Raw genomic sequence first — 21,883 nt, forward strand, 5'->3', positions numbered from 1 at the left:
TACAGGGAGGAGGTCAAAGACTTGCCAGTGTGGTGCCAGGACGACAACCTCTCCCTCAACATCAGTTAGACCAAGAAGCTGATCGTGGACTACAGGAGGAAGAGGGAAGATCAAGCACCCATCCACATTGATGGGACTGTAGTGGAGCGATTTGAAAGCTTCAAGTTACTTGGCGTACACATCACTAAGAACTTCATCGTGATATCTTGACTGGTTGCATCACTGTTTGGTATGGAAAATGCAGCGCCCTCTATCACAAAATGCTACAGAGTGTGATGCGGACAGCCCAGTACATCGCTGGAGCCGAGCTCCCTGCCATCCAGGACTTCTATATCAGGCGGCGAGGAAGGCCCGAAAAGACTATATACTGTATACACACTCACACACATTACACTGACACTACACTTGTGATATAATGGCTGCCGTTTTACGGGCTCCTAACCAACTGTGCTATTTAGTTTTTTTTCTCACATTGTTTATAACTCATTTTGTACATAAAGTTTCTGCTACCGTCTCTTATAACCGAAAAGAGCTTCTGGATATCAGAACAGCGATTACTCACCTCGAACTGGACAAAGATTTTTTATTTTTTATGATTCCGACGCGAAGGATAAACTGCTTCCCGAAGACCAGGCCGAAATCACCGTCATTCGCGTGAAGAAAAGACGGAGATAAAGGGGGCGAAGACCAGGCCGAAATCACCACTACCATCGGTTCTATTGGCCAACGTGCAACAGTGAAGAGGTGCCTCCAGGATGCTGGCCTTCTAGGCAGAGTTGCAAAGAAAAAGCCATATCTCAGACTGGCCAATAAAAATAAAATATTAAGATGGGCAAAAGAACACAGACACTGGACAGAGGAACTCTGCCTAGAAGGCCAGCCTCCCGAAGTCGCCACTTCACTGTTGATGTGTGTTTTGCGGGAAAATTATAAGTGATCCCAAACTTTTGAGTGGTAGTGTATGTTTAGAACTCAGTTATACACTGGTGAGCTCTGCAATGGTTACAAGGCTGCAATAATTTCCTATTTATCTCTGTTGACTTGTCGAGACTGGACGAGAGCCAATCAACGACCTTACCCTCAACTAGCCCTAGTCATGAATCTGACCCCAAAGTTGATGTTTCCCACATTCATTAACCACCATAAATCTGATTAGTCCTGATCTGTCCAGTTTAAATGAAAAGTTTCAGCTTGTACGTGTGATAGTCCTCTTTTTATTAACGATGTGATTCTGTAGACAAAGGCAACTGAATAGACTTCAGCTTCACACTGACATCACAAGTGGTTCATGAGATTACATGCATTAAGCTGCTTTAGCTGCAGGAATAGAAACATTAAGAAGTGGAGCCGTCTTAGGTGCACGGGTCATGTGGCGTCTTTGTGAAAGATATGCCCTATATGACTAACGCTCTTCAACTTGACAGACTATTCTATATGAAAAAGAATATCCCCTTTCTGGACATATTTATTCAGGGGTAAGTTAGTGCATTTACTTGGTTGTTCATTCAGGGGTAAGTTAGTGCATTTACTTGGTTGTTCATTGCATCGGAGTCTCTGAGATATAGGTTGTGTATGCCAGGAATGCAGATAGCTCACCTGAGAATGTAACGGAAGGCATTGAAAATGGTCACGGAGAATAAAATGGAGTGTATTGGGAATCTGGGATTCTAGAGGAAATGTGTTTCTTACCATTAAAATGAATAACTGATTCAGTAAAGCATGCTAAATGTTACCGTGTATAAGGGTTGGGGTCAATTGCAATTTAATTTGAAATTCCAATTCAATTATTGAATTCACTTATTAGTTGGAAAATGTACGTTGAATTAACTTTAAATTTCACAAATCTTCAAGTTATGGAATTGAAATTGAATTGGAATTGCAAAAACATCAAATCTTTGGTATTTAATTTAATTGTAATTCAAATTTTCTACATTTCACAGTTAATGAAATTAGTGCACATAGTATCAAAAATGTATTGTAGGATGTGTTTTTAATCATATCACTATATTTTAATTAACCTGTATCACTATATTTTCAGTATAGCTAGGCTGTCTGAAGTGACATGATCAGCCTGAAAGGCTGAAGGAAGTGAATTTGAATTTGTGGAATTGTTGGGGATAATTTCAATATTTGGAATTGACCTAACATTGGAATTCAGAAGAATTAACTTATATCTGAATTCAAAGACTGACCTGGAATTGAATTCAATGTAATTTACAGGGAGATAGAATTGAATTAGAATTGAATTTGTGGAATTGACCCCAATTCCAGGTCTTTTGGAAATAGTGATAATATATATTTCCAGGTAAGTATGAAATGTGCATATGGGTGGCGAAGGCTATCTGCTCTTTCCTGGTGTTGGGTAATTCTACTCAATGGATTACATTTCATTCAATTCTTGTTTAATCTGAAAATGAGTCAATATTTTATATGCATTTTTGGCTGTATCACGATCGACATTACATCCTTATCTAATGCTGACATTACACGAGGTGAGATGACAAGACATTACATTACATTCATGTCAAGCAGTTTGGCCTAAATTAAGCCAATTTATCTTAAAAACATTTTTTATAAATGTATGGTACATCAATTCTTTGCATCAATTGTGATGCTTTTTAAAATTCTGGGCTCATTCAGTGGTTGAATAAATCTGTCATTTTGGACCTGAGCATAATCAGGGAGATAGATACCTATTTCCTATGCCAGCACGAGAGAGTGGACATTAAGCCTTAATTTAAGATGACAGTAGGATTTCACACCAACTATCACATATAGGGGCGGCAGGGTAGCCTAGTGTTTAGAGTGTTGGACTAGTAACCGAAAGGTTGCAAGTTCGAATCCCCGAGCTGACAAGGTACAAATCTGTCCTTCTGCCCCTGAACAGGCAGTTAACCCACTGTTCCTAGGCCATCATTGAAAATAAGAATTTGTTCTTAACTGACTTGCCTAGTTAAATAAAGATAAAATAAAAAAATATATGCAACATGATCACATCAGGAAAACAGTTTTCTGTCCGTTTCCTACTGCTTTATAATAATCTATTGGTGTGGAAATGTTCGGCCTACAATTTTATCAATAACAGTACCAACGCTACGGTTGCTGTAGATGTGCCGCTGTTTTTTGAGAGACAATTCTAATCAAACACTCAGAGATTGGTATGTTGCATGCATCATAATCAATATTTTGGTTTTGATTTGCAATCTTAACCAAACACCTAGCGAGCTTGTCAATCTGTTCAGATTTTTGTTTTGAATAATGGCTAAGGTGTTGGACTCTAGGTTGGACTCCCGTTCAGGGCTACCCCCAGAATTCACTACAGTATATAAACACTGTTCATTCTGTTATTACTTTTAACCCTATCAGTCTTGAGAGCCCCAGCAAAAATGGCCTTTTTCATTTATTTGACTTAAATGTATATTTTATATAGCCCTTATATTTAGCCTTACAATGAAGTGTTTTTACCATTTTATTTTCAGAATAACCTTAAAAAATAAGGTCAGCCAAAGCAAAAATGTGATAGAAAGACATTTATACGGAAATTGTTTGCTCAGTGGGAAATTAATAACCAACTAGTCAGTAACAACTGTGTGGAGTTTGGTGATTTGTGACAGCAAATGTGACAGCAAATGTGACAGCAAATCACCAGAGCTTATTATAGTATTATAGACATTATGTCCTAGGGATTCTATGATCTTCTATGTGTAGAAAACCCCCTGACCTTCTAACGACACTTGTGTAGCTTGTGAGCTTCACAGTGCAAAACATATTACATGTGCCATTCGGACTCCACGGACGATTTTGTAAAACACTGCCCTTTGTCTCACAAACACCTCTCCAGCTCAACCCTCTTTAATCACACAGACTAATGGTCGGGTACCAACGGATGCATAAGAAATAGACTAATCCAAAAGGTACAACTCAAAAGTCAAACACACAAAGTCCAAATCACGCCGGCATCATGGTGGGACTAATTGGGTTAAACAGCCAATGAACAATAAAGTTGTTCATGATTTTGTAATTGTCTGTTGCAGTGTACGGGAAATTGGAGGCTGAGGCCTAGGGAAAAATGAGTCGTCGCGGGAGCAGGAGGAGGAACAGTCGGAGGAGGAAGAGCCCCGCCAGCAGTAAACGTGAGTGGAGGTTATTGGGGCGGATCCTTTAGAGAAATGGGGTTAATCCTGTCATGGCTGGCTGAGTCACGCCCGGCCCATGCACCCACACCTTCACTATTAAGCCTGCCACACTGTTTGGCCAGTCGGAGCAGGTGAGGATTACTGTGGTCTCGTCTATGTAACCACAGCTAATGGACAAGAGCCAAAGAGGCTCCATCTTGGAATGAATCCCACACATTGTGATAAGGTACCATTTTGTCAAATTGAGCTTGAGAGAAAGGCTTGACAGAAAAGGGTCAGTAGTGTATATGAGGATGTCTCAGCAGCCACGAGGCCTATAAGCTTTACACCAAATGCAAGAGTTGGAAAATATTCAACCACAATCCTCACTACAATGTATTTAATTAATTCAATCTCAGGGTAAATAGAAGGGATCAACCTTTTAGATACCTTTTGAGAGATTTAGTTCCTCAGTCTCATAGGTTGTCTATGGCATTGTGGCCGTACAGTGGTCTTAATAGTTGCTGTTGTAGTTTTTGATGTAGGCTAAATGTTAAGGTGTATTCATTTTTTGTCTTCCTTACAGAGAGTGCCTCTCAATGCGTTTTTCAAAAACAAAACAAAAGTAACAGTGTGGTTTGCCAGGATGATATCACTGAGAAAGGAGAAATTCAATCATTACGCAAAGAAAATATTTTGTCAGACTCTGATGAAGAGGGAAAATACAGTGAGATTCCAAGCAAAGAGAAAAAAGTCAGGCGAGACAGTCAAGGGGAGTCCTCTCGAAACAAAAGGCCACCTAGCATCGCAAAGCAAGAGAACATAGACAGGGGGGTGAAATTCACAACTTTGGTAACCATTGACAATTTGCAACCGTCATCTTCAAAAATCATCTTTCAGCACTCTCGTATTGGCTCGAACATGAAGTTTGAAATTCAAGAAATTCTACACTCCGATAACTCAGGGATCAAGACAGTATATGTGTTCGAAAGTCAACAGGGGGCTACCGGAGAGCCTTGTGTCCAGAGTCAACGTGAGTTGAGACTCGGTCCAAATAATGATTTAATTCAGCAGTCATGGACTCTAAACCCAAATGTAAACATCACAGTCCACAGTCAAAACAGGAAGCACAACTACGAATTTAGCGTTCCAGAAAGCAGCAAGGATGCAGAGTTCACAGAAAGACATAGCATTGCCTCAAGGTGTTGTGGGGAATTGGCCTGCCGCAAAAGCTGCTGTGATGATCCATTTGCTTTTCACCGTTCGCCCAGCAACAATGACACCGACTTCACATTGGCAGGTGGGTCCTCCAGCCCACCCCCTTTGTCTGACTTCTGGAAAAGCACAGATGCACTGTGTGACATTCCCCCACCATGTGAGTTTTCCGACCATAAATATGAATCCCTGGCAGACCTTACCGAAGACATAGCTTCCTGTCAGATTGGAGCTTGTTGTACTATGGACAAGCAGCAATGGGTATTCAGTCCACCACCCTCCATGAGGCACCATAAAGACTCTGGTTGCCCCTACTCACTTGATGGTGAAGACAGTGCCCATTTGGCATCTTTCTTCGACAGCGTATCGGAATCAGACAACTATGAACCCATGTTCATGAGACCACCATTGTCAGTGAACAGGTCCAGTTACACCAAAGACTTCATCCAAAACCACGAGATGAAGACCCAGATGCGTAACAATAGCATAGCTACCGTAGAATGCAAAACCTGCCTGTCGTCCAGTTATCTACAAAAGCCGACGAAGAGGCGGCGGACTTTCCCCGGGGTGAAAGAAGAACCAAGTCAAATGCAGGAGGGCCTACCTTCGTGGGAGGGAAGAGAGTCTTTTTCGTCTGGCACCATCTCCTCTTACATTATGGAGTCCCTTCCGCTTCAAGCAGAGAGACTAAGCAGACTGACAGCAGACCACCAGGAAGATGAGAGGCTTTGTCCCTTTAGTGCATTGAGACGTAAATCCTCCCAAAGCAGCTACAGTTACAGACCCAGCTCCAGCAATGCAAACAGCCACTTCGAGACACAGCAAGAACTGATCAATCCGTCATATGCATCTACGTCCGAGGAGGCTGTAGAGGAGGTCTTCCAGTTACCAGAGCCAAGGCACCTACCATGTGAAGAATCCAGAGGACCCGACCTGGACTTTGGAGGGAATGCATTGGTGGACATGGCTTTCGGAGTGGAGCAGATCGAGGTGGCAGAGAGCGGCTTTGATGAAGACATGGGGGAAGTGGAGGACCACAGCCTAGATCCCACGATGGAGGAGCTCACTCAGAGGGACCTGCTCATTCAGGTCTTCCCTCCCTCCCTTTCCAAACTGTCATCCCAAGAGAATTCAGTTCCCAATCTTCAATCCATGCGGCGAAGAGGATCAGTCATGGCCATAACAACAGGGAGCACTGAGCAAAGGGTCTTGCAGAGTGTCTCCAAACTAGCAGAGAGCGCAGCACTGAATAGTCCCCACTGGGACACCTCCAACGTAATTCCAGAGGCACGGTCTGTGTTCCCCATACTGAACATGGAGATGGACTCGGGAATCACAAGTAAAGCTACAGAGGAAGTTAGACTAACGCCCAAAAGGTCTCAATCTGTAAGAGCTAGCATCTCCAGCCCTACTCTTTCACAGATCGAGGAGGGGAAAGAACCTCCTCCAAAATACCAGATTGTAGAGGATTCAGGTATGGAAATTGCAGAGGCACCCAGTCCAGATCATGAATCTCAAGACCAAGAGACAGAAAGCAATTGGAAGCCCAAGCTATATCAGACAGATTCTACAGCGGAAAAACAAAGTGTGTCCAAATGTGAGTTGTACCAATCTCAGGTTTTTCACTAATCATAGCCTAAGACATTGATTCCAAATCCCCACTTGTCCCAGAGGGACCACCAGATTCAATCATTTGGTTTAGATGATATAAGGGGGTCAGAAAGTGTTCTCATATGGGTATCCTTTATTTATTTTCTGAAGCCTCCTTAGAGGTCAAGGACAACGGCCCCGAGCACTGGGCTAAGAGACGGAATCTCTTCAAGGACAGCAAGCAATGGAGCTCTATAGGAGGAAGTTCCCTAACCAGCAGCATCAATGAGGAGTCAGGTAGGCACCCTAATGTCCCCTAATCTAGAACCAGACACAGCTTTCATTTGTTGGTCTATAACCAGCCACAACACAGATATTGAGTGGTATGCCTTTATTGCTATAACCAGACATAACAAGGCAATCAGAACTGTGTGAACAAGAGATAGAATATGATATAAGTCGTATTTTAGGTGTGTCAGCGATACCAGAGGTTTTCACAATTGGGGTGATTTGGGTGTAGTCATTGTAAATCTATTGTAGGTATTGCAGAAACGGGAAGGCAACGGCATCTCCCATAAATAAGCACAACTACGTTTTTTACCTCATGCTCTTTTTTTATTTCAAAAAAGCTTATGTGTTTTGACTTTCATCAACAGGTGCAATCTGGGAAAAAAATACAACAATTCCACCTACTTTACAATTTGTTGTTTTTCAGATTGCACCTGCTGACGGAAGGCCTACGTTCCCACAAAGAACGGTGCCCAACACCCCTCCCCCCCACAAAAAAAGCAAGCTTTGACGAAGTCGAAAGTCGAAATGCGCCCACTTTTTAAAAATAAAACAGAACTCCGTGAACTAAACATGTTGTTGTTGTTGTGGTTATTTATGTCAGATGCTATCACTTTGACTTTTCTGGAATACCGGAACCAATGATGTATAAGTCATTAACAGAAAACTTGTTTCGGAAAAACTAGTAATGGAATGTCATGTCATGTCATGTCATGCCATTCTATGTGTGCTTATGTCACTGTGTAGGAATTTCAGAAGACAGTCGTTCTGTTGACATGGCAACAAGGGACCTTGGAGATAAGGGTTTCTACACAGAAACCTTCCACTGTGCCTCATGGATTTACAGTGGAGACGAAGTCAGTCCGACTGCTGGGCCAGTTCCTCCTGGTCTCCAACCTCGAACTGTCACAAGTAGGACACCTTTCTACATGTCTTACGTCACGGTGTTGGGGCCTTCTCCAATAAAGTCAGTCAATTCAGAGATTGAAAATCAGTTAACATGTTAAAATCTTCTTTAAGAAAATAATCAACGTGCCAGAGTTTGGCATAGCGTTCTAAGCTCCCAACTCTGTCCGATGTATATCACCTGGCAACCGAGGTTTGAGCCGTGTGTTGGCCACCCTATGTCTATGGCCATACTATTTGTCTCCCTCTCTACCTTTCCCGCTGTACTGTCAAGAAAATTTTACTAAAATATCTAAGGAGGTCCTGTAAAACAAATACTACTACTACCACTACTGATGTTACTTCTACATGTACATTCTAGTCATTTAGCAGACACTCTTATCCAGAGCGACTTGCAATAGTGAGTGCATACATTTTCATATTTTTACTACTACTACTAATTGGTTCTTCTCTCTGCAGTTCGTGAGAGGACGGTCAAGATTTGGAAAGGAATGGGAGAGTACCCCTGGGGGTTCAGAATACAGTTTTCCAAACCTATTGTGGTCACAGAGGTCGACACAAGTAAGGCCATTTGCGTACCGTATTTGTACTATGTGCATCTTATCACGCTAGTAAATGCACAGCAAAGGTTACTCAGACAATATTTTCAATTGTTTTGTTTGCTTGATAAAGATGCAGTTTGATCAACAAAGAATTTGCTATCCTTTTAAAAGAGACTGATTAGTATATTTTTCATTTTAAGGCAGACATTTTGTGTCACTGCAGCAATTTGCCAAGCCGTTTGATGTTTTTGACAGATATTTTCACTGCTGCAAGTGTCCATTGGCTGTATCTAGCAAACCACACTGCTAGCTCAGCTGTAAAGCCAAGCTCCTCCCTTCTGGTTTCAGATGGAGCAGCCGAGGAGGCGGGGCTATTGGTGGGAGATTTCGTCATGGCCGTCAATGGGATCGATGTCACCAGTATCCCCCACTCTGAGGCAGCTGACCTGGCAAGACAAGGTAAGAATAAAATAGGCCAACATGTTAACTGCTAGATCATGGTACTGCACAAGTATGTAGTTAGAATTAGCTATAAAGGATAATGCACCACAGGAGGTTGGTGGTACCTTAATTTGGGAGGACAGGCTCATGGTAATGGCTGGAGCGGAATCTCTGGAATGGTATCAAATACATCAAACACACATGGTTTCCATGGTTTCCATGTGTTTGATGCCATTCCATTCGCTCCGTTCCAGACATTATTATGAGCCGTCCTCCCCTCAGCAGCCTCCTGTGGAGTGCCCATCAGGTACCTATTCACAAGCCAAATATTTTGCTATCATGTTTAGTTTTTTTAGTATGTGATTGAGAATGGGATCCCCTTATTATTTGTTTTTTGATAGGCCCAGACCTCCTGACTATGACCATTGGCTCAGACATCGGTCGAGGCCCCAACACCCCCAGACCTACCTGCCGAGGCTACCTCCATAAACGCACCCAGTCTGGCCTGATCAAGGGTTGGAGGAGGAGGTGGTTTGTGCTCAGACATGACTGCTGTCTGTACTACTACAGGCATAAAAAGGTGAGCACAGCATCCTGGTAACTCGTAACGTGCCTTTAGAGAAACTAGCCTCCTGTGTTTTGGATCTAAAAGGGACATTTCAAATTCAAAGTTTGTCAGATATTTTGCATACCTCATAATTGCTCTTCAGTCAAGCTGTTTTATATTCCACACTATGTATTGTGTAAATGGCCCTGTAGGACAACATTACTTATGAGGTGAACTATCCCTATTTTATTCCACAACAATATTCTCCCAGAAGTTTCATTTAGAAAAGGTGAATTGCGCCTGGAAATCGATTAACAGGAAGTCACGTATGATATTAGTTTTCTTTGAAGGGCCTACAGTAACTATGACATGTGTGGATTGTGGTATTCTCTTTAAGTGGATGAAAGAGTGTCCAGATAAACATGGCTTAACAGTCATACACATGGCACCACTCCTTCACTCAATTAGTAATCCTCAAGACACCACTCCTTCACTCAATTAGTCATCCTCAAGACACCACTCCTTCACTCAATTAGTCATCCTCAAGACACCACTCCTTCACTCAATTAGTCATCCTCAAGACACCACTCCTTAACTCAATTAGTAATCCTCAAGACACCACTCCTTCACTCTAACAGTCATCTTTAAGACACCACTCCTTCACTCAATTAGCCATCCTCAAGACGCCAATCCTTCACTCTAACAGTCATCCTCAAATCAAATCAAATTTATTTATATAGCCCTTCGTACATCAGCTGATATCTCAAAGTGCTGTACAGAAACCCAGCCTAAAACTCAAACAGCAAGCAATGCAGGTGTAGAAGCACGGTTGCTAGGAAAAACTCCCTAGAAAGGCCAAAACCTAGGAAGAAATCTAGAGAGGAACCAGGCTATGAGGGGTGGCCAGTCCTCTTCTGGCTGTGCCGGGTGGAGATTATAACAGAACATGGCCAAGATGTTCAAATGTTCATAAATGACCAGCATGGTCAAATAATAATAATCACAGGCAGAACAGTTGAAACTGGAGCAGCAGCACAGCCAGGTGGACTGGGGACAGCAAGGAGTCATCATGCCAGGTAGTCCTGAGGCATGGTCCTAGGGCTCAGGTCCTCCGAGAGAGAGAAAGAAAGAGAGAAAGAGAAAATTAGAGAGAACATACTTAAATTCACACAGGACACCGGATAAGACAGGAGAAGTACTCCAGATATAACAAATTGACCCTAGCCCCCCGACACATAAACTACCGCAGCATAAATACTAGAGGCTGAGACAGGAGGGATCAGGAGACACTTGGCCCCATCCGATGATACCCCCGGACAGGGCCAATCAGGAAGGATATAAGCCCACCCACTTGTCCAAAGCACAGCCCCCACACCACGAGAGGGATATCTTCAACCACCAACTTACCATCCTGAGACAAGGCCGAGTATAGCCCACAAAGATCTCCGCCACGGCACAACCCAAAGGGGGGGGGCGCCAACCCAGACAGGAAGATCACATCAGTGACTCAACCCACTCAAGTGACGCACCCCTCCTAGGGACAGCATGAAAGAGCACCAGTAAGCCAGTGACTCAGCCCCTGTAATAGGGTTAGAGCCAGAGAATCCCAGTGGAAAGAGGGGAACTGGCCAGGCAGAGACAGCAAGGGCGGTTCGTTGCTCCAGAGCCTTTCCGTTCACCTTCACACTCCGGGGCCAGACTACACTCAATCATATGACCCACTGAAGAGATGAGTCTTCAGTAAAGACTTAAAGGTTGAGACCGAGTTTGCGTCTCTCACATGGGTAGGCAGACCATTCCATAAAAATGGAGCTCTATAGGAGAAAGCCCTGCCTCCAGCTGTTTGCTTAGAAATTCTAGGGACAATTAGGAGGCCTGCATCTTGTGACTGTAGCGTACGTGTAGATATGTACGGCAGGACCAAATCAGAGAGATAGGTCGGAGCAAGCCCATGTAATGCTTTGTAGGTTAGCAGTAAAACCTTGAAATCCGCCCTTGCCTTGACAGGAAGCCTGTGTAGGGCGGCTAGCACTGGAGTAATATGATCAAATTTTTTGGTTCTAGTCAGGATGGATTCTAGCAGCCATATTTAGCACTAACTGAAGATTATTTAGTGCTTTATCCGGGTAGCCGGAAAGTAGAGCATTGCAGTAGTCTAACCGAGAAGTAACAAAAGCATGGATTAATTTTTCTGCATAATTTTTGGACAGAAAATTTCTGATTTTTGCAATGTTAAGTATATGGAAAAAAGCTGTCCTTGAAACAGTCTTGATATGTTCGTCAAAAGAGAGATCAGGGTCCAAAGTAACGTTGAGGTCCTTCACAGTTTTATTTGAGACGACTGTACAACCATTAAGATTAATTGATCAGATTCAACAGAAGATCTCTTTGTTTCTCGGGACCTAGAACAAGCGTCTCTGTTTTGTCCGAGTTTAAATGTAGAACGTTTGCAGCCATCCACTTCCTTATGTCTGAAACACAGGCTTCAAGCGAGGGCAATTTTGGGGCTTCACCATGTTTCATTGAAATGTACAGCTGTGTGTCGTCCGCATAGCAGTGAAAGTTAACATTATGTTTTCAAATGACATCCCCAAGAGGTAAAATATATAGTGAAAACAATAGTGGTCCTAAAACGGAACCTTTGAGGAACACCAAAATTTACAGATGATTTGTCAGAGGACAAACCATTCACAGAGACAAAGTGATATCTTTCCGACAGATAAGATCTAAACCAGGCCAGAACTTGTGCGTGTAGACCAATTTGGGTTTCCAATCTCTCCAAAAGAATGTGTTGATCGATGGTATCAAAAGCAGCACTAAGGTCTAGGAGCACGAGGACAGATGCAAAGCCTCGGTCTGATGCCATTAAAAGGTCATTTACCACCTTCACAAGTGCAGTCTCAGCGCTATGATGGGGTCTAAAACCAGACTAAAGCATTTCGTATACATTGTTTGTCTTCAGGAAGGCAGTGCGTTGCTGCGCAACAGCATTTTCTAACATTTTTGAAAGGAATGGAAGATTCGATATAGGCCGATAGTTTTTTATATTTTCTGGGTCAAGGTTTGGTTTTTCAAGAGAGGCTTTATTACTGCCACTTTTAGTGAGTTTGGTACACATCCGGTGGATAGAGAGATGCTTATTATGTTCAACATAGGAGCACAGGAAGCAGCTTTTTCAGAAGTTTAATTGGAATAGGGTCCAGTATGCAGCTTGAAGGTTTAGAGGCCATGATTATTTTCATCATTGTATCAAGAGATATAGTACTAAATCACTTGAGTGTCTCTCTTGATCCTTGGTTCTGGCAGAGTTGTGCAGACTCAGGACAACTGAGCTTTGAAGGAATATGCAGATTTAAAGAGGAGTCCGTAATTTGCTTTCTAATAATCATGATCTTTTCCTCAAAGTGGTTTGTGAATTTATTACTGCTGAAGTGAAAGACATCCTCTCTTGGGGAATGCTGCTTTTTAGTTAGCTTTGCGACAGTATCAAAAATAAATTTTGGATTGTTCTTATTTTCCTCAATTAAGTTGGAAAATTAAGATGATCGAGCAGCAGTAAGGGCTCTTCGATACTGCACGGTACTGTCTTTCCAAGCTAGTCGGAAGACTTCCAGTTTGGTGTGGCGCCATTTCCGTTCCAATTTTCTGGAAGCTTGCTTCAGTGCTCGGGTATTTTCTGTATACCAGGGAGCTAGTTTCTTATGAGAAATGTTTTTAGTTTTTAGGGGTGCAGGGTATTAGGGTATTGCGCAAGGTTAAATTGAGTTCCTGGATTAGGTGGTTAACGGATTTTTGTCCTCTGATGTCCTTGGGTAGACAGAGGGAGTCTGGAAGGGCATCAACGAATCCTTGTGTTGTCTGTGAATTTATAGCACGACTTTTGATGCTCCTTGGTTGGGGTCTGAGCAGATTATTTGTTGCAATTGCAAACGTAATAAAATGGTGGTCCGATAGTCCAGGATTATGAGGAAAAACATTAAGATCCACAACATTTATTCCATGGGACAAAACTAGGTCCAGAGTATGACTGTGACAGTGAGTAGGTCCAGAGACATGTTGGACAAAACCCACTGAGTCGATGATGGCTCCGAAAGCCTTTTGGAGTGGGTCTGTGGACTTTTCCATGTGAATATTAAAGTCACCAAAATTATCTGCTATGACTACAAGGTCCGATAGGAATTCAGGGAACTCAATGAGGAACGCTGTATATGGCCCAGGAGGCCTGTAAACAGTAGCTATAAAAAGTGATTGAGTAGGCTGCATAGATTTCATGACTAGAAGCTCAAAAGATGAAAACTTGTTAGCAACACCTCTGCCTTTGCGGGATGCACGGGGGATATGGTCCACAACAAGACACCACTCCTTCACTCAATTAGCCATCCTCAAGACACCACTCCTTCACTCTAACAGTCATCCTCAAGACACCACTCCTTCACTCTAACAGTCATTCTCAAGACACCACTCCTTAACTCTAACAGTCATCCTCAAGACACCACTCCTTCACTCAATTAGCGATCCTCAAGACACCACTCCTTCACTCTAACAGTCATCCTCAAGACACCACTCCTTCACTCTAACAGTCATCCTCAAGACACCACTCCTTCACTCTAACAGTCATCCTCAAGACACCACTCCTTCACTCTAACAGTCATCCTCAAGACACCACTCCTTCACTCTAACAGTCATTCTCAAGACACCACTCCTTCACTCTAACAGTCATCCTCAAGACACCACTCCTTCACTCAATTAGCGATCCTCAAGACACCACTCCTTCACTCTAACAGTCATCCTCAAGACACCACTCCTTCACTCTAACAGTCATCCTCAAGACACCACTCCTTCACTCAATTAGTCATCCTCAAGACACCACTCCTTCACTCAATTAGCCATCCTCAAGACACCACTCCTTCACTCTAACAGTCATCCTCAAGACACCACTCCTTCACTCTAACAGTCATCCTCAAGACACCACTCCTTCACTTTAATAGTCATCCTCAAGACACCACTCCTTCACTTTAATAGTCATCCTCAAGACACCACTCCTTCACTTTAATAGTCATCCTCAAGACACCACTCTAACAGTCAAGACACCAACTATTCACTTACAATCAGCCAGTGTATTTCTGTTGCAGGATGAGGGGAGGAAGCGAGCTCTGTCATCTTTTAAGCTAGAGGGAGCAGATGTTGGAGGGGACCCCTCCCTGGGGAAACCCTTTGTGTTCAAGTGCTGCCCCCTGTCTGCCAACCGAGTGTACTACTTCTCCGCTACATCCAACCTGGAGATGAAAAGGTATCGATAGAGTAGTAGTCCTTGCATAGTGTTTATTGCGTTTTTATGTAGTTTTGTGTATGACCAGACTAATTTCAGATAGAAATGCACGTTATAGATCTATCATTCATTCTCATTAAAATAAAGTATGATAAGGTGCTAGATCTATTCTATGTGCCGTATTTCTACGCTTCTTCTCCCTTCCTTTTTTGGTTTATTTTTTACATCAGCTACAACAGCTAAAAATACAATATTTGGGGTTATTTAAAATATTTTTCACAGTGGTTTAGATGGTACCATGATTCTCTATGGCTATGCTATACATTGCTTATAGTCACAAACTGAAATTAGATTTGAGACATTTTAGAATTTTAGAAACCAGGAAGTAGCAGAGCACTAAAGTGTGCATACAACGCCAATAACAAGTTATTTATTTGAAATAATTATCTGTGTTATTGCTCACCTGTTTTTCATTCATTTAGGTGGTTGGATGTCATGGACAGAGCTGTTCATCCTGTAACACAGGTAAGGATGGTTGTCAAACACGGAAAACATGTCGAATTTATATCCAGTTATTCTTACAAGCTAATCTAAAATAAAATATACAATCTTTCTTGAAATTCTGTCTCGCTACAATACACTATTACATTCCATCATGCATATTTTTAACTGTGGAGGATATAATCAAAGGTGGCTTTTGGGGGGAATGATTCAAATAAATCAGGCATGTTGTTGTCCATGCCGAGACTATAGCCTATAGAACTAATCCCTGCCCTGACCTCTCATGTGGCAGAATCACGTGTGGGTGGATGTGACTCGCCACAACGCCAGCCTCCCCCCACTGGCCGTGAAGAACCCAGAGTGTCTGGGCCTGCTTCACCAGATAGACAGGAATAACAAGGACACGTGGGTGCAGCACTACTGTACACTGAAGGACGGGTGTCTCTACTTCTACGCAGGCATCCGTTCAACACACGCTCTGGGTATGTTGTGATGGCATGCCTCACCTTGATGTTTTTATTTAACTAGGCAAGTCAGTTAAACATTAAACAAGTTATTTTCAATGACGGCCTAGGAACAGTGAACTGCCTTGTTCGAGGGTAGAACAACAGATTTTTAACTTAGCTCGGGGATTCCATCTTGCAACCTTCGGTTACTAGTCCAACGCTCTAACCACTAGGCTACCTGCCGCCAAAATGTTGACACTGAGGAGACTGCGTTGTCCATTTAGGAAAATTGATTAGGAGTTATTGATGATAAATATACATTATAAATGTATGATTATATGATAAATAGATGACAAACCATATTCTGTTTAACCCATATGTCAATGAATGGAAATCAATGTCAGAGATCATAATTAGTGTGGTCTTTTTTTGTTGTCAATAGCGAGGTTTTGTTTTTTAACCCATTACATGACATTATTTGCACTCCTTGGAGAAGCCTCCTCTGCTAAATACTGTAATATACCGTATCTGACTGCCTCTAGAAGCCTCCTCTGCTAAATACTGTAATATACAGTATCTGACTGCCTCTAGAAGCCTCCTCTGCTAAATACTGTAATATACCGTATCTGACTGCCTCTAGAAGCCTCCTCTGCTAAATACTGTAATATACAGTATCTGACTGCCTCTAGAAGCCTCCTCTGCTAAATACTGTAATATACAGTATCTGACTGCCTCTAGAAGCCTCCTCTGCTAAATACTGTAATATACAGTTTCTGACTGCCTCTAGAAGCCTCCTCTGCTAAATACTGTAATATACCGTATCTGACTGCCTCTAGAAGCCTCCTCTGCTAAATACTGTAATATACAGTATCTGACTGCCTCTAGAAGCCTCCTCTGCTAAATACTGTAATATACAGTATCTGACTGCCTCTAGAAGCCTCCTCTGCTAAATACTGTAATAAATATATGACTCCCTCCAGGAGGGATCTACTTGCATGGGTACACTGTGAGGGAACAGTCCTTGGGATCCAAGAAATCCACCATTGAACTGAAACCCCCTTCGGAAGAGTTCAAAACCTTCTATCTCTGTGCTGAAAACCCCATGGAAAACAAACGGTGAGATGTTCACACATTTTACACATGTTGGCACATTTTAAGTAAGCATTTCACTGTACTGTTTACACCTGTTCCCACTGGGCACAGACAACATTTCAATGTCCAGTTTTGATTTACATTTGGTTGATTTGTCAACTAATGTGAATTCAACGTGAAATCAACAAAAAAGCTCACCGTGTCATTGTTCCGTTGAGGACTTTCAAATCCAAACAAGTTTCCACTTTGATTCAACGCTTTTTGTTGTTGAAAATGCTTGGAAACAATGTTGATTTAACCCGTTGTTGCCCAGTGGGTTGTATTCTGTGCACGTGACAATTAAACTTTTGACACATTTTACACAAAGTAGACTCTCATTGCATTGATTTAGGAAGGAATAAAGGCACAGCTTTTTAACATGACATAATACTGTATGCTTGGAAATACCTTTGGGATAATTAATCAATTCTGAAGTTCATGTTCACAGATGGATCTTGTCTATAAAAGCATCCGCGAAAAAATGGCTACCATACCATCAGGCCGTTCAGGACTACATGAATCGACCACCAGAGGAGACCAGAATGTGAGCTCGATGGATAATTCCTCGCATCGCAAACAACCTTTACTGTTCTAGCTTCTGGTTTGGTTTAACCAAAAGCATGTTAAAGGATCCCTTTACTCAAAAACTTGCTATGATGCAAAACATATCATCATCATCATCACCACAGTTTTTACTCTGTACTGAAAACTTGACTACTGACATGCACAATGGAATTTTGGGGAGATTGTATTAACAGTGAACTTATGATCAAAATACTAAAATAGTTTTGGAGTGACCTATCCCTTTAATATTGGTTATGTTTGATGTTCCCTTGAAGGATTCCATGTAAAGCTGAAAATTGAATGGGAATTTAAGTATTTCAATGCAGTTTAACTTCAGGTCGCTTTACTCTTCCCTGGGTGTCAGTCTGTTTACATTATCATGCAAGACGACAAACACACAGATCTGGGACCAGTCTTACCCTTGTTGGACGACCAGCTGTTCAAGGCATTTACAGTATGTTCACTTCAGAAAAATGATTACCGGCACTTTGGGAAAACTACTCTTTAACTAACAGTGTACTTTGACGATGTCCATAGTCTTTATTTTTTTTAAATTGGGGGGGAAATATTTGTTATTTTAAATAGACCTTGGAGTATTGTAGAGTATGTTGGAAAAGAGGATAGAATGTTTTTCACAGATCAATTCACATTTTGAAATAATTGAATTGTAGAATTCATCTGCTGCTATGCTTATTCAACAATTTCTCCAGATTCTCACTGAACAGTCTGCAAGTATTTGGTAATTGAATGAGTTTCTGGCATTATGCATTTTATACGCATTAGTAAACATATGATATGGATGGGGTTGTCTGGAGGATTTTGAATGGTTGCTATGGGCTTGTTGTATGTTTTGATACTGTTAGCTTCCTTAGTGATACAGCACTGCACCATTTCAGAGATGATGATGTTGGCTGAATAATAAATACATAATAAATTACATGACAGTTTGACTATAATAAGACAATTCTATCATCTATCATTGCTACACAACACCAACAACAAATAAAACATGAACTTGTTTTATTTTTATGGGTAAGCATGTTGAGCTGTTTACTGATTTGACATGAAGTAATATTATACATTATATATGATTATACATTTGACACAAAAAAACGGATTATTAGTGATTTACTTTGTATTATAAACTGGGTGGTTCGACCCCTGAATGGTGATTGGCTGAAAGCCGTGGTATACCACAGGTATGACAAAACGTTTATTTTTACTGCTCTAATTACATTGGTAACCAGTTTATAACAGCAATAAGGCACTCGGGGTTTGTGGTATATGGCCAATATACCAAGACTAAGGGCTGTATCCAGTCACTCAGCGTTGTCGTCGTGCGTAACAACAGCCTTTAGCCGTGGTATATTGGCCATATACCACACCCCTAGGCCCTTATTGCTTAAATCTAAAATGTATCAATATGTGAAAGTTTACTAGTTAAAGCTGCAGATGCTGATGGATAGTACAGAATGGATCCATCCTATTAGTTAAGTCTGCTTCAGAATGGTTTGAGAAGTGTTCAGCTGCTCCAGTATGGTCTTAGACCCCGCAGCCAGCCACGTAGGACCTCAGGTCCTGATTCTGACAGTGAAGGCGCCAAGCCACCCTAAAATGTACACACACCATCATGTTGGTATTTGATATATAGACATTACATATCAGATATAAGACAACAGAACATAATGTGGAATTGAAGGATGATAGAAGACTTGGAAACAGTTTACATTACGTAGGCATTAATTCAGGGTAATTTTAAGGGAATATTTAAGTTAGATAATTACCATGTACAGGCAGTTCTTACCATTTAAATTATTCTAAAAGGTGAGAGCTAATTTGTTACAGGTTATCCCATTTATACATAGCCTTGTAGAGTGATATTGGGCTACAGGTAACATAAAGTATGGCTAATTATTTTGTCACTGAAATGTTTTTGTAACATAGTACTTTCAGGGAAACCTGCCACCTTACCATGCCCCGATTCCGTTCGGGTCCAACACCACACGCTTGGCACAACGGATCGCCACTGTGAGGTCATCAGTTAGCAGCTCTGTCAGAAGTAAGAGGAAGGGAAACCTTTAGTCATAGTACCGTACGGGAAACAGGAGGAACCAAAAGCTTAGAAAAACAACAACAACAACAGCAGCAGATTACTGTACAATGAAACAATGCAGGTACGTTGGGTCGGGGTTTAGGATAGAGAAGTAGGCTTACCGGGAGCCCCAGTGTCTGTTTATTCTCATTTTGACTGTATTCAAATGTAACATCCGAATTATGTAAGATCAACATTATAGTGCCTTCAGAAAGTATTAATACCCCTTGACCTTTTACACATTTTGTTGTGTTTTTTTGTTGTTGTGTGATTTAAGACACACATTTTGTTGTTTGATTTAAGTCAAAACTGTAACTATGTCACTCAGGAAAATGAGTCTTCTTGGTAAGCAACTCCGGTGTATGTTTGGCCGACTGAAAGGTATATTTGTCTCCCAGTGTTACGTATACGCTGGGAGTCGGAAAGCAGGTGCAGAAGGTGAGTTTAATACGGAACAGATACAAAAGAACAAACATGGGAAGCGTACTGAACGTGAGAGACAATCAATAACACCTAAGGACTGATGAACACAGAGGCTAAATAAAGGGGAAGTAATCAGGGATGTGATTAGGATTTTCCTTCAGGCTTTTTCCTGTGTTTAGCTCTTTTCTGTTTCTTTTTATCCTAAAAAACTCCCTAGTCCTTGCCAATGACAAGCATACCCATAACATGCTTGAAAATATGAAGAGTGGTACTCAGTGATGTGTTGTGTTGGATTTCCCCCAAACATAACGCTTTGTATTCAGGGCATAAAGTGAATTATTTTCCACATTGTAGTATTACTTTAGTGCCTTATTGCAAACAGGATGCATGTTTTAGAATATTTGTATTCTGTACAGACTTCCTTCTTTTCATACTGTCATTCAGGTTAGTATTGTGGAGCAACTACAATGTTGTTGATTCATCCTCAGTTTTCACAGCCATTAAACTCTGTAACTTATTAAAGTAACCATTGGAATCACTGAGCGATTTCCTTCCTCTCCGGCAACTGAGTTAGGAAGGACGCTTGTATCTTTGTAGTGAATGGGTGTATTGATACACAATCCAACGTATAATTAATAACTTCCCCATGTTCAAAGGGATAATCCATGTCTGCTTTTTATTTATTTTTAACCATCTACCAATAGGTGCCCTTCTTTGCAAGGGCATTGGAAAACCTTCTTGGTGTTTGTGGTTGAATCTGTGTTTGAAATTCGCTGGTCAACTGAAGGACCTTACAGATAATTGTATGTGTGGGGGTACAGAGATGGGGTAGTTATTCAAAAATCATGTTAAACACTATTATTGCACACAATTTATGTGACTTGTTAAGCAAATTTGCACTCCAGACCAACTACACTTTGACATTATGCGGTATTGTGTGTGTAGGCCAGTGACACTAAATCTCTATTTAATCGATTTAAATTCAGGCTGTAACACAACAAAATAAGTGGAATAAGTCAAGGGGTACACTGCCAATAGCCCTCAACCCGGCACATTTCTTGTCAAAAGTAATGCTCTATGTAGGTGATGCCATTCGGTAGACAGGCTACTCACGGTTGCAGCGGATACCACAGACGTTCTTAGCCCCCGGGGTACGTCCGTCGTCACACCAGTAGCGGCTGTTGATCTGGAAGATGCCATAGTCGGTGGAGCCGTCGGTGTTGCGGTTGGTGGCCTGGGTATTGTAGCTCGACTCCCATTTAGACAGGCAGACCCCTTAGAGGACATATAGTCACGCGGTGGATTATCCTCAGTGTAAGGTTAGCTATGGTAAGATATTTTTGGAGCTCAGAAACATACAACCATATGCACACACACACACATCCTCAAAGACCACAATCAAGTATATTATCACTCACAGTTGGGCAGGCTGTTTCCAGCGTAGCCATCCATTCCGGATGCCTTCAGAGCTCTGGCCAGCTCACATCTGTCATACACCTTAGCACTGGCCACAGCCACAAGCAGCAGAACAACAACAGCTCTCATTCTGAACAGACAGACAGCTAGGTCTAATGGTTTGGATGAAAAGAAGTCTCTAAAAAGTGTGACCAAGTCAACTTCAGCTTTCCTTATAAAGGCTCAGGATGAAAGAGACATTGATATCGCACTATTTACACAATAGAAATGTGCCAATAGCTTCTGCAAAAAGTAGTGGTTGTGAAACTGAGGGTTTTCCCATTTAAACTTTTGTTAGGCAGACTTTATTTGCTTATGATTTAGATACAGTAGATACAGTATTAAATGCATAGTGGGT

General features: G+C 41.7%; 2 protein-coding genes across 2 annotated transcripts; one reads left to right on the top strand and one right to left on the bottom strand.

Annotated features, from left to right (window-relative positions):
* Positions 1-1,209: 1,209 nt before the first annotated feature.
* On the top strand, positions 1,210-18,529 carry pdzph1 (PDZ and pleckstrin homology domains 1). Its single transcript, XM_029646433.2, has 13 exons — positions 1,210-1,475; positions 4,035-4,133; positions 4,702-6,927; positions 7,092-7,217; positions 7,956-8,120; positions 8,574-8,675; positions 9,005-9,115; positions 9,499-9,677; positions 14,777-14,934; positions 15,396-15,438; positions 15,707-15,896; positions 16,841-16,976; positions 17,440-18,529. Exons 2-13 carry the CDS (start codon positions 4,070-4,072, stop codon positions 17,537-17,539), a joined length of 3,600 nt encoding a protein of 1,199 aa, XP_029502293.1. The 5' UTR covers positions 1,210-1,475; positions 4,035-4,069; the 3' UTR covers positions 17,540-18,529.
* A 29-nt stretch (positions 18,530-18,558) lies between these two features.
* LOC115117925 (lysozyme C II) lies at positions 18,559-21,678 on the bottom strand. Its single transcript, XM_029646445.2, has 4 exons — positions 21,489-21,678; positions 21,184-21,345; positions 19,527-19,605; positions 18,559-19,164 (listed from the first exon to the last, which is right to left on the bottom strand). Exons 1-4 carry the CDS (start codon positions 21,613-21,615, stop codon positions 19,098-19,100), a joined length of 435 nt encoding a protein of 144 aa, XP_029502305.1. The 5' UTR covers positions 21,616-21,678; the 3' UTR covers positions 18,559-19,097.
* Positions 21,679-21,883: the final 205 nt, after the last annotated feature.

The sequence above is a fragment of the Oncorhynchus nerka genome, linkage group LG4 (assembly GCF_034236695.1).
Source record: "Oncorhynchus nerka isolate Pitt River linkage group LG4, Oner_Uvic_2.0, whole genome shotgun sequence".
Classification (NCBI taxonomy): Eukaryota; Metazoa; Chordata; class Actinopteri; order Salmoniformes; family Salmonidae; genus Oncorhynchus; species Oncorhynchus nerka.